Here is a 13,356-nt window from a genome sequence, read left to right on the forward strand (position 1 = left end):
GGGATCATAGAGGTGGCATGTAAACTACACATCATATTCTAAATTTCATAGGAAAAAAATGTGTAAAAAAAAATGAAACAGTACAAATTGACATGTTCTAGGGAGCAGATATAAAGGATAATACAGCCAGTAAGATGAAACAGTACATAACCAATAGTGACAAGTAAAGTGTAGTGGAGGAAAATAATACCAAACAAAGCTGGAACACAATTTCAGTCACAAAGAAGGATAATGCACATAATGACCACTCAAGGCCTCTTAATCCAAACCACTGCTCAACACAGGCTACCTACGAAGATATATCAGTTGCTCAGGCCCTTGTCCAGTCAAAACTTGAAATTTTTCCGGGGATGTATATTCTACCACCTATTTCAGCAGCCCATGCCTGCATTTAGCCACTGGAGACTTTTTTTTTCCAGGTATCAATGGGAATATCCCATGCCACAACTTGCAACTTACCTTTTGTCCTTTCAATATGCACCTCTAAGACAAGTCTTTTTTCCAATTATTCATAAGCAGCATTTTCATTAGTGGATGACAGCATTAATATCCTCCTATCAGCGTCCTCTTCTCCAGGCTGAACAAATCCAGCTCCCTCAGCCTTTCCTTGTACATCACGTTTTTCAGCCTGCAGTCAGTTTGATGGTCTTCTACTAGGTTCAACTCAGTCACATAACATCTCTTTCTTGTGGGATCCCAAAACTGGATCCACTAATGAAGACTTTTATTTAAACATCCAGAGAGTCACTTGTCACTAGTGCCTGAATCTTATTGTAACAGGACTTTTTTCTTAGTTACTTGGAGATTTACCACATTTCAAATATTTGAGCTATGTAGATGATTTTATTTTATTCTTTGGTTGTTGGTGGTGTTTGTTGATATGTGCATTTCTGTGTGCAAGATTTAGCCTAGAATCATCTTGCCATTTCCAAAACTGAGACCAAAGAGATATATCTTGTTTTGATTATGATTAAAAAGTCAGGAGACTTTTCGTTTGGGAAAATAGTTTAATTGGTGCTGTAAGCTCCACTTAAGCATAGGTAGCTTTTATGTATTTTTTGCTGTTTTAGTAAAACTTTATCCTAAATTTGAAAAGCTTTGGGAGTATGTCTTCCATCTACAATGGAGCTACAGACTGTGTTTTGGTTACTGAATACCATCCTTAATGTCACAATCAGCCATGATCAGTGGCTCTTAGTCACAGTAGTGGAGATGTGGTATCTGGATCAGGATATCCCTGAACCCAGCAAACCTGGAAGTTAGTAGAGACTTTAATTTACCCTGTCTTCAAATCCTTTCCCTAAGCATTCAGAAACAATTGCAGCTGAACGGGGATTTAGGCTAGATGGAGCAGTTCTCTACTGTCCTTTTTCAACATTTAAATAGAGTACAGAAAATAAGGGTTTGTTTCCTTAAAAATGTCTGAGTGTTCAATTTGCATACACTTTTATTAGTTATGGAAAATTTCCCTCCCACAATGAAGTAAATGAAGACTCTGCTTGTAGATGATAATATAAAATAATCATATATAGAAAAGTATTCAAGTATAGACAAGTATTCAATGCAATCAAATGTTTTCTTGAAATTTGCTGATGAAAACAGGTTATAACAGTATCCTGAGATCATTTTCAGGTCTCAGGCTTGTTTTCAGTGTAGTACCACTGTGCTTGCTCCTCTAAAATTCAAATATTTCACATTTAGACATTATAATCATATAGCTTAAGGATCATAGAATCAGAGAGTCATAAAATGGTTTGGCTTGGAAAGGATGTTTAAAGGTCATCTAGATCCAATACCTCTGCCATGGGCAGGGATACCTTCCATGAGATCAGGATGTTTACTTGATCAGGATAAAGCTGTGTGTGTGTGAAGCCTAGCTTTGATGACTGTGCTTCCTAAAAGATGCCCTAGTAAGGAGGCTAAAAACACTAAGGTTGTCACTGAAGTTGTGGGTTGTTTGTTTGTTGTTGTTTATTCATTTGTTTGGATTTAGCTTCTTTAGCTCCCTCTTCTTCAGTTTCCCTTTGTCCCCATTTTTATCAGGAAGGTGAATGTTTCTCCCCCCTCTCCCCTTATGCCTTCCCTAGTACTCTCCTGAGAAAGAGGTTCCATCTTCCCTCAGGCTGAGAAAAGGCAAGTTTTCTATTCCCTGTGAACGAATTTTACCTATAAAGCTGCAATGCCAAATGTTGACGCTAATATTGGATATAGTTTCAGCATTTCAGGAAAGGAAGGTACTTCAAACTCTGAAACTCAGTCTCATGTGGACATTTAGATGAAGGTCTGAGATAGGACGCTAAGTGCTGGTGAGATACAATGTTTGAGACTCACTACTCTTTCCACTTCTTGTTATTCCTCTCCTTCAGTATGTCATAACTGTCCACATAACCTGTGGATCTCAGCTCAACATTTGAAACTCAAAATGAGCATAAAATGGAATTTATGGGGAATTTAGGTGCCCTGCATGATGAATTCTACATTCAGTACTGTGTACTTAATTTAAGCATTGAAGCACCAACTATTTCAATGACTAGACCCTTTCATAGGATTTCGTTCTCAGATATGAAGTTTGGATCCTCATGATCGAGAACTTCAAATCCTTACATGCCTGTTAATAGTGTAGAAGCAGATGAGCAGTTTCAGATATCCCTGAATATCCACTTCTGGCCTTACCTAGACCTGCACGTTTAACGCTGTGCTGCACTGTTCAGGGCTCCAAGAGATTCTGAGCCATACTACAAAAGACTTTCTGTGCTTTATAGACAAGCTATACATCCATTTATTCTTCCTCCAGGTCTTGCATCCCTTTGTGAATTTAAGACTTGCACACACTTTTTTTTTTTTTTCTACTGACTGCATAATATCTTCATTATATTATTCTAGCAACACCAAGAAAATGCAATTAATGCTGGGAGCAATAAAGAATACATAGATGTTTGTAGATACAACAGTTTAATGGGTATTAGACTGCATGACCCTACTTCTAGGATATATATATATTTATAAATTAATGCTTTCTTTGGAAGTAATATATAAACTTTGCTCTTTACCCTTTCCACAATACTTTTTGTGAAAGTAAGAAAATAATTTCTATATTAAATCAACTTCAGAAAATGCCTGCCACAAAGTTTCAATGAAACCATGGAGATTAAAGGATAATGAGTAAAATTTTGCATGCTCCACTCCTCATGTAAACTTGTAGAGCCTAATAGAGATGTGCAAGCAGTAATTGAGGATATACTTTTTCTTTAAAGAGATTCACAGACCCCTGTGCAAAAGTACCTGAGAGAATGGACCAATACTTTGGATAGGTAAATTTCTACCTACAACAGTATTGTAGACCTGAGTTCAAACAGAAATGTACAGAATTTCTGCACTGTACCTCCGCATTTATTTATCTGTCCATAGTCCCTTACTCCAAACTCAGGCATTTAGCAAGTCTTGTCATTATGAATTAGGAGATTAAATCAGAGTAAACATAAAGAAAGCAACTCAGGTGCCTACAAAGATGAAACTGTTACCAATTTTGAAGTCTTTGAGAGTTGGATATACTTACTGAGAGGTTGTACCTATGATAAATACCCTACAGGAAACCTGTACCTTGTTTTGACAATGCATGGGGTGGCCAGTTTGGATATGCATAGAGCATCTAAACTAACACTAGACACTCCTGTTTAAGCACATGATCCATTCCAAAAATACAGTGTCTTTCATGCTTCTCCAGATTATGACAACTACATTGTCACTGTATACAGTCCACTGATATGGAAAAAATAGGTACACGGAAAGGAAATGTTAATCCAGGATTTACAATTATTTTCACGTACACTACAGGAAGAGGATCTTAAATATTTTTTTTTCTTTCTATTCTTTTTTATTTTTTTTCTTGTAAAACCCTGTTTTATGAAGGCGTAAAAACAGAACAAGGAAAAGGATCAATAAAGTTAAGATAGACATACTAATTAAAATCTCCTTTAATCTTCCACTATGAAATTGAATAACAATTCATTTGCATTTTGCAACATTTTGCAAAGGAAATTTAAAAGATTTAAAAAAAAAAGTAACTGCTAATTACATATATTTTCTTTTAACATTTATGAGTACTGCAAAATTCAGACTTCTTGTTAATTAAAACATTGGGTCAATGGAACAGCTATCCCAGTTATATGGACACCTTGCTGCATAAGTACTCAAGCAACTGAACAATCTGATAGTTGGTGAAACTAAGCCTTAAATATTTGAGGGGTTTTTTGATGCTGATTGTCCAGACTGTTTGCACTTGCCATTCCATAGTGGGTGAAACACATACATACATACTTCACAATGTTCCTAGACCAGTTTCATTTGCAGCTGATCAGTGTTTCTTGGAAATTATACTTTTCTTTGAACAAGAAAGTAAATGTACCGCTGATTTAAAATCAGTACTGAATAGTTTCAGCTCTGATATAGTATATTTCATCCAGAAAGCTCAAATGCTTCATAATCTTCGTATTTTCCTTTACATTCTCCCTATACTCTCGAGACATTATCAAACTCATCTTCACTGTTCGCGTGGGGGAAAGAACTAAGCTGAATTTTACAACACGACAGCGGGGACAGAGAGTGAACTGAGGTTAGATATTAAGTATTCTTAGTGTTGAGTTGCGTGATGAGATAATTCCCAGATTCAGATCACTTAAGTGTCATTGTCATGAGAATGGACCTGGAACAACAATGCCTCTGGCTATGCCATTCCCAGCCTCTTGCCTGACCTGACACAGGACAGACACTGCACAGTTGTTCCCCTCACAAACATCCATTTCCCGATTCCTAGGAGAAAGCTGAAAACTTGATTTTAATTTTGTGCATGTTCCCTTGAATAGCTGTATTTTACCTAAAAAAAAAAAAAAAAAAAAAAAAGTCCCAGAGATTGGGAACCCATGAATTACAACAGAATGTCTCGCAGTTCTTCTCACAACCTTCATACCTCTTCAACAGAGATCAGATGTCAGACCAGATGTAAAATAGAAGAGAGATTTCAAGCCTTACTGATGCTCATTTAATTCCCTGGAACGACCTCCCCTCAGTTCACAGAGCTTAAATCATTAGCAACTTGTCTCATTTCTTGTACCTGTGAAAAACTTGAGTGCATTGCAGAGCAAAGTTGAGTATTTCAGTTAAGTGATTTCACAGTCCAGTGAAAATATTCTTCAAGAAACATACTGAAAGGTTGTTGTTGAACTTGGCATGTAGAGACTGACCCTGAGGAGCCTCCTGCTTCCCATCACTAAATGGTAAGGAACAAAAATAGAAAAGAAAAACAAATCTTTTTGCAGGAAAGGTAATGCCAAACTTAGATAGGGATCCGCAAATCTTTTTAAAAACAAAATTCAGAATACTGACTTTCATTGCTTTCTTTGACAGTCAAGCTGAATGTATCAGTCAAGTTGGACTTCAGTCGAATGGTTGCAAATTGATCAGCTTGCATGTGTAATAATTCACAGTGCTTTACAAAATCTGTCCATGCTGTCTGGCATTTCCTGGGCCTCATGTGGTCTGTGGGACTCTTGCCTTGACTTTAAGTCTATTTAATTCCATTAAAACTACGGGATGTTTAATCACATTTATTTCTATCGTTTCATCCTGTTTCAAAATATCCATGTTGCTATTTCTCTTTTACTATTCTAGCTTTTAATTCATAAATAATGTCAATAAATGCTTGAAAATCTCACCTTCAACATTTTGATTTAAATCATCGATTAATGAGGTGGAATAGCTGAATAATATTGATAATTTCCTTTTAAGTGGAAATAAATGATAAAAGCAGAATGATGGGGAATGGACAGGTGAGGCTGTAAGAGACAGGTGTGAAATAGAGCTGGCATGAAGAGAAAGGGTTGGAAGAAGAGAATTGGAGCAAAGAGACAATCAGGATAAAGCCAAGTTTATCCAGCTACCACAGTGAAATCTGATTTGTGTGGAATTATTTCAACTAAATACAAGCACCTGGAAGTTAGACATCTGTTTTAATTCAAGCTAATCCTCCACAGCTACTTTTTCAGTCAATGGGAAGATTCAGCCACCTGAAGATGACAGGATCATTGCCTTGGAGATGATTCTTTCCTCCCAGAGAGACAAAGGGAGCTTTGGGCAATGAACTTTTTCCCAGTCTAACTGTCTAAAAGTGCTCACTTGTACATCTACCCCTTGTATTTGGCTGGTTCCTCTTAGCACTCTTCCCCCTGTACCAGGGTACAAGGAGGGGGTGCACTCCTCTGTTTTAATGAGATATCCTTTTTGTTGTCACACATGTGGCTCTATCACTATGTGATAGCATTGCTGCTTTGATACATTATTAGGCAATGCCTGGACCCTAGATCTCTTTCCTACCTGTAAGAATGTACCCATCAGACAGTCTTGTCTCTGCATGTCTTCATCTCTTGTATTATGTCAGGGCATATTTTGGAATTGTCCAAAAGACTCATTTGATAATAATGTCAGGTTGTGTCCAGCTACCCATAAGTCCACCAAGTAGAAAAGGGAAGTGTACAATGTCACAGAAATAATACTGCTTTGACCTCTGGATGTTTTTTGTTGTTTTGTTTTGTTTGTTTTTGTTTTGTTTTTAACACATCTATTTATGTATTTATTTATATCTTTAACTGATTCTCCCAATGAATGTAAAAAAAAAAAAAATGTGTCAGACACTGTGGAGAGAAGAGCTGACTGATGACTTCTCCCTGATTACTTTTCTTGCAAAAAGTTCCTTTTTATGATCTACAACAGGATTTCAAAACCTCTGGATGTGTGACTGCTAATTAATCCTAAACTGCACAGCTTGGAATCTCTGAGGTTCCTTGCCTAGAATAGCTCCATCACGTAAGCTTATCAGACCTTCAGTAAGTCTTCAGCTTTGCAGAAAGGCTATCGAACTTCAGAGTACACTTTCCCAGGCATACCTGGGAGGACTTACAGGACTACAGAAATTCTAGTTCTCCCCTCATTCACTGCTTCAGCACCCCTCAGGGTACCTAGCTGTAGAGACCTGGTACCTCCAAAGACAGAACTCGGCTTTCATGGTGTTACTACTGTGGAGTTGTGGACTTATACAATCTACCTTAGGAGTTTCTACTTTCCAAGATTTCTCTTCAAAGAGAGCATTAGGTATCTGGCATGTCTGAGAAATGCTACTATACATGTATGGATAGCATGTATGTCACAAATTTATAATCCATTTACCTGGAATATCCATCTCAAACCTAGTCAGCTGACACCCAAAGCAGTGTTAAAAACAGAAAACTACCACAATGAGGTACAGAATTGTCTGGCTCCAAATCCCATTATAGCATCATGGGCCCTGAAGTCAAGGCTGGAATGTCCCAGGCTCTGAGCTTCAAGACACGGAAACTGCTCAAAAACAGTAAAATTTTTCAAAAATTATGAAAATAAATGAAATTCTGCATCTTTGAAGTGCTCTTAATCATACCTTTCAGTAATTCTTGCATTAGGGGTAGTCTGTGAGTCTGGGATTCATCGGACTAGACGTAGACATCTGCAGTGCAGTGTCTGTGTCTAAGCCAGTCCCCAGAATCAACTCTCTCTCTCCATTGACTTTAAAGGGAAACTAGGGTGGCTACTTCAGATGGATCTGTCTGTACTGTAGAAAATTAAAGCTAGGTAAGAAAAACTCATCCTCAACCACAATGCTCCATGATCTATCCACTGAATTTTCTATGTCAGCTGCTGTATGGAAAAGAAAAATTTTATCACTTAATTATCACTTAATGGAGAAGACACTTAATGGAGAAATAGAGTCATCCTAGCTTCAAGTTCTCTTGGGTCCCACAAAAACTCAGTAACTGTATTTATTTGAGGAAACTGCACTTAGATTTTGGCTGGCAAGAAAGAGTAAACTATCATATCTCCTGCATAGCCAAAAATAATGTAGGATTTCCAGTTTCTAAAATCATTTGATTGAAAAGAACAAGTCCTGCATCAGGATAAACAAAAAAGTAGTCTTGAACCAAGGAAAAAAATTTGAATCACCAACATTACAATGTCAAACTATACTCCGAACTTTTTAACTGACAAAGGACTTCAACATTACTGGTAGTTTGGATTAGTTGTGTTTCTCATTCTAAATGACAAAAATTTATAATAGCAATGTACTCTATTTCACTAGAATTCTTTAATTGTTCAGTATTTCTCTGCTAATGTCAAATTTACAATTACATTTCATTTTCTGAGCCAAGGAAATTGTTGGACTGAGTCTGAATTTCACTTACAAAACAGATCAAATGCAGAAATATTAGTCAGCATTTCTTTTTCAGTCTGTACATAATTCCACTATATTTCAGTCTGTGCTGTCAGAGTATGTGATGCTGAGCAACAGTCTTACAGAGAACAGCCCTGTTGCATTTGTGACAGTTCATGTTTTTGGATGATTATGACTCATGGAATGTCTCAGCAGAAGACTTTAATGAATCTACAGCCTTTAGAATCATAGAATCACAGAATCAAAGAATCACAGAATGGCTTGGGTTGGAAGGGACCTTAAAGACCACTTAGTTCCACCACCCCCTGCCATGGGCAGGGACACCTTCCCCTAGAGCAGGTTGCTCAAAGTCCCATCCAACCTGACTTTGATTACTTCCAGGGATGGGGCATCCTCAGCTTCTTTGTTCCAGTGCCTCATCACCCTCATAGTAAAGAATTTCTTTCTAACATCTAACCTAAATCCACCTTCTTTTATTTTAAAACCATCCCCCCACGTCCTATCTATCACTATCATGTAAGAAGTTGCTGTGCATCTTTTTATAAACCCCTTTTAAGTACTGAAAGGCTACAATGAGGTCTCCTCAGAGCCTTCTCTTCTCCAGGTTGAACATCCTCAGCTCTCTCAACCTTTCTTTGTAGAAGAGGTGCCCCTCTGATCATCTTTGTGGCCCTCCTCTGGGTTTGCTCTAACAGATCACATCCTTGTGCTGGCGGCCCTGGACCTGGATGCAGTACTCCAAGTGGGGCCTCACAAAAGCAAAGTAGAGGAATGCTTCCTTTAAGCATTCATCTTACTGATCACCCCAACCTATTCCTGCTCTGGTTTTAAAACATATTTTAAAGGGAATGCTTAACTGTGATGAATTAGAAAAGAGTATATTTAGTTTTATGAATGTGCATATCAATTTCTGTGAAGCTTTTTTTTTTTTGGGGGGGGGGGCGGGAAGGGTGGAGGGGGATGTTCTGTCAATGCAACTGTCTGCTTTCTGAGCCACAGGAGTCATCCCAGTGTCAAGATCACTTAATAAAAAAAGCACAAGAAACTGCTCTCTGACACTAAGGCTTAGGCACTGTACCTGTATTATACAGCCTTTGGCTCCAGATCTCTTCTGAGCCCCACCTCAGACTCCTGTGGCACAATGGTTAATTTTATATGCTCTTCTGCCGTTTGAGCAGGAGCAATTCAGAGCAGTCTGAAATGTGAGGCATATATTGCAGCCCACAAAACCACTGCTTTTATGACATGATGACGGTCAAGATATTGTGCATAAAACATAGCAAAAGACTGAGCAGGGATATTTGCAAGTACATGGACTACATGCTGAATGCTAGAGGGGATTGTGGAGCAAATTGGGAGCCAAGACCTTCTGGTTCATATTGTGTGACAGGAGTGAGCAGCTCCTTGAAAGGTAGATGGCTAAATCTTTGCCCAGGATGAAAGTGGCAGGCATTTAGGAGCCCACCTGGTAGCCCTGTGATGGTGCTTGGGCAGTTAACAGTAGCAATGGACACTGTTAGTGGATACTGATACCTGCCATGTAATAATATTCAACTCTTTTCTCACTACGAATCGTCATCTTGGATGAAGCATGAAAATAAATGTTAGCTTCTTATCAGTGTTATATTTTATGCATCAGTTTTTTCTGATCAATTAAGGTAGAGTTGCAATCAGCCTGTCTAGGCTGATGTAGATATTAAATTGGCATGTCCCTGTCCACATGTTCCCACTATGGTCCTTTCTCAGAACGTGTTCCTACAGATCTGCAGACAGGTGAAATAGTGATGGCGGTGTGTCTGAAAAGGAGCTCTATGAACATAAAATTTGCTGGATCTATTATACAATTTAGGTACTCCTGAAGCTCCTGATTAATGATAGCATGCAGAAACAAGACAGGAATGTGTGGCTGAGATCAGAAGGAGCAAAGTTGTGAGGAAGTTTTCCTTTCAAAAGCAATCAGGAGACAGAATGACTTCAGCCAAAACACTGCAGAATTAAATTGTACTTGTCACACCTACTCCACTCCTCTGACTCTCTTCGCTCTTGTAGTCAACTAGAAGACCACTGAAACAAAATGTTGAGTTTCAAGGTAAATTTAGCCCTGACTACAGTGATGCAGGACTCTGAAAATCCATGTATGAAATCTGTTCAACACTTTTTAAAGGAACTTATGATAAGCAGCTGGAGGAAAGCCATGATGAATTAACTGTATCTCAACATCCATATGTTTTAGATTGTCCTCTTTGCTGTAAATGTTGTCCCTTTAATGAGCACTCAAGTATGAAAATCCTTTCAGCAAAGAATTTACTATGGAACATGTAGAAGCTCTACCGAGACTGGTAACCAAAAAGCTTTGTAGATAATAATACAAAGTATGCATATAAAGATTCCATTGTTTTTTATATATTTTATCATTCTGTATTATAAAATAATGTGGAGTATCCTTTTCAGACATTTTGTTTTAATGTTTACAGTACTAAAGTCTCCATATAGTTGTCTCTGGAGCTGTTAAATTGAGGTTATGTCAGACAACTCGCAAAATGTCCCACTGGGATTGAATATTTCTTTATCACATTGTGTCCAGAGTAATGTATACTTTGCACACCTGAAAACAACTTCTATTCCTTCCAGTCCCAAAGGAAAGAATCAACAAAAAATATTCCACTGAAGATGCTGTTCTTATGGGAAGGGCAGACTTTAGTTCAGCATTGACAGCAATAATGAAATCCTCTCACTTACCGTGTTTGTTCCAATTGAAACAAAATAATGAGCTGGCTTGGTTCCTGCAGTCATACAGTTTACAGTTAGAGTTACATTGCAGCAGATACTGAGGATAAAGTTGGCAATGATCATTGGTTTGGAGACCCTTTTTATACTTATTAGGTTATAAGGAAGAAGGAGATTTAAGAAAACCAAAGAAATTGTCCTTGTACAAGCAGGTGATGTTTTGTTTGTCTGACAATTCCTGAAACATTAATTGAAAGATAAAATTTCACGTGACTAGATATGTAATTTAGAGCACTCATCCACTTTTCTTTTGTAATTATTGTAAGGAAACTAAATCCAATGTGAGATAAGTGTCTAGGATACTCACAGACTTTTTTTTTTTATTTAGTATTCACGCTTAATGAATTATGTTCTGTTTACAGGCTTTATCTGGGGTGAAATTAAACAGATGTGGGATGGCGGACTGCAGGACTACATTCACGATTGGTGGAACCTCATGGATTTTGTAATGAACTCCTTGTACTTAGCAACAATCTCTTTGAAAATTGTTGCATTTTCAAAGGTAATTTTTATTTTATTTTTTTAATTTCAGCAAGATATTTAAGTTAACTGAGATTGGGCCTGTTCAGACTTCCTTTTGTATTTGATGAGTCTCAGGTCTAACAATGTAAGAGATGTTAGATTTGCTCACTGAATCTTCTGCAACTATGACAAGAAGCTAGGCCAGAATAAGAGCAAACAAAAGATTAAAAATTATTATTTTTTTTTCCTTATTTGGACCAGACAATCTCTCTTTTTTGTCCTGAATAGTCATGCTATGATAATCTTGGAAAAGGCAAATCATTCCTAATACTTACAGTGCTTGCACAATGTTGTTTTGTGTTAGTCTTTGCCTATTTTCCAGTAGGAAATTACCGCCCCTAAGAAAATGTTACCCACTATGCCAAACTTCAGGGCAAGACTGCATGAAAAATATTTATTCAAAATTAGAGGAGGAGGGGAAGCAGCTAAAGAGCAAGATTTTAATTTTGTTTTGAAAATTCATGGTAAGTGCAACTTGATTAAAAAGTAAAACTGAATGGGATTGGTTGGATATGAGGTTGGATATGTTCACTTTCTCACCTGTTTCAGAGGCTTTTTATTACCAATGTTTGAAATATCTTCCAGCAAACTAGCCCTTCTTTGCAAAACCATGGAACATGCTGCATTTTCTGTATATTCAATGTGAATTTATAATATACCATAAAATCCTTGTAAAAAATAAATATTTACATCACAAAATGCAAGGAAACCACTCCTGAAAGCATTTCTTAGTATCTGTCTCAGATTTCTTGTCATACCCAAGATAACAAAGCCTTTTTTACTGGTCACTCTTGCAGCAATGCATTTCAGATGTTTCAGGTTTCCTGACACCAGCTACCCCATATGTGTGAAAGGAGTGTCTCTCCTCTGCCAAGTTTTGTTTTTTTTTTCATTTTTTTTGCTGGAAAGAGAAGAGGAAAAAGCTATCAAGTAGTTGGTTACAGCTCCCTATCCCCCCAACTGCTGCTGTTCCCATTGCAGCCCTGCCATAAGCAGAGAGTGATATTGGAACCTCTAATTTATATAACTTGATGACCATCCACAGGGGTCCACATCAGCTGATCAGGGGCAGGGATGACCAAAGACTTGATCAATTGACACAACAGCCTCCCCCTGTCACAGAATGTTTCTGATTGCAAACACTTGGAAATCTTCTCATTAAAAGATATTTGGAACTGTTGCCTAAAAAAGCAAGAGGCTCAAAGATGTGGGGAGAGCTGTAATATAAAGCTGATGAAATACCTTTTTACACACAAGGATGCCTCATCATAAAGTGACTGGAAAATAAATAGTCATTTCACTTTCCCAGGTAACAAAGCAAGCAATTCATTGAAAATGCATGTTTCCAAAGCACTGGAGATGGCCAATTATTCATTTTAGAATGATATTAATTACAAGACATTATAATCCTTTCATCTCCCAGACAGTTTCGTCTTATGGCAATCAGATTCCAAGGTGACAGTATCTGTGTTAAGGTGCATCCATTACTCTCCAAATCAGTGCTTGCATGTCAATCATAATCAACACGGTTCATAAAGCACTATTTTTGGCTCTGCAGCTAATATTTTTTTACTGCATGTGCAATGTTGCACCCAAATACTTTTTCTGTTCTTCTTTAAAAGAGCCTCAGTTTTGGTAGACAATTGAAACACAGTGTGCAAACAATGAGCAGAGTAATACAGAAGTAACTTACTGCCCCAGCCATGCTTCAAATAGCTACAGCAGAGTTATCCAGCTCTGAGCTGGAGTTTTGAAGGTAACCAGTACATTTTGATACAAAACTTTTACTTTCA

General features: G+C 37.6%; 1 protein-coding gene across 7 annotated transcripts in view; it reads left to right on the forward strand.

The window, feature by feature from the left end:
- Positions 1 to 13,356, forward strand: part of TRPC4 (transient receptor potential cation channel subfamily C member 4) — a 167,981-nt gene that overhangs the window by 128,306 nt on the left and 26,319 nt on the right. For all 7 annotated transcript variants that reach the window (XM_048051366.2, XM_048051371.2, XM_048051369.2 and 4 more), the window contains one exon: positions 11,404 to 11,543. In XM_048051366.2, coding sequence (XP_047907323.1) covers positions 11,404 to 11,543 — 140 coding nt within the window. The remainder of the gene's footprint in view (positions 1 to 11,403; positions 11,544 to 13,356) is intronic.

The sequence above is a fragment of the Anser cygnoides genome, chromosome 1 (genome assembly GCF_040182565.1).
Source record: "Anser cygnoides isolate HZ-2024a breed goose chromosome 1, Taihu_goose_T2T_genome, whole genome shotgun sequence".
Taxonomy (NCBI): Eukaryota; Metazoa; Chordata; class Aves; order Anseriformes; family Anatidae; genus Anser; species Anser cygnoides.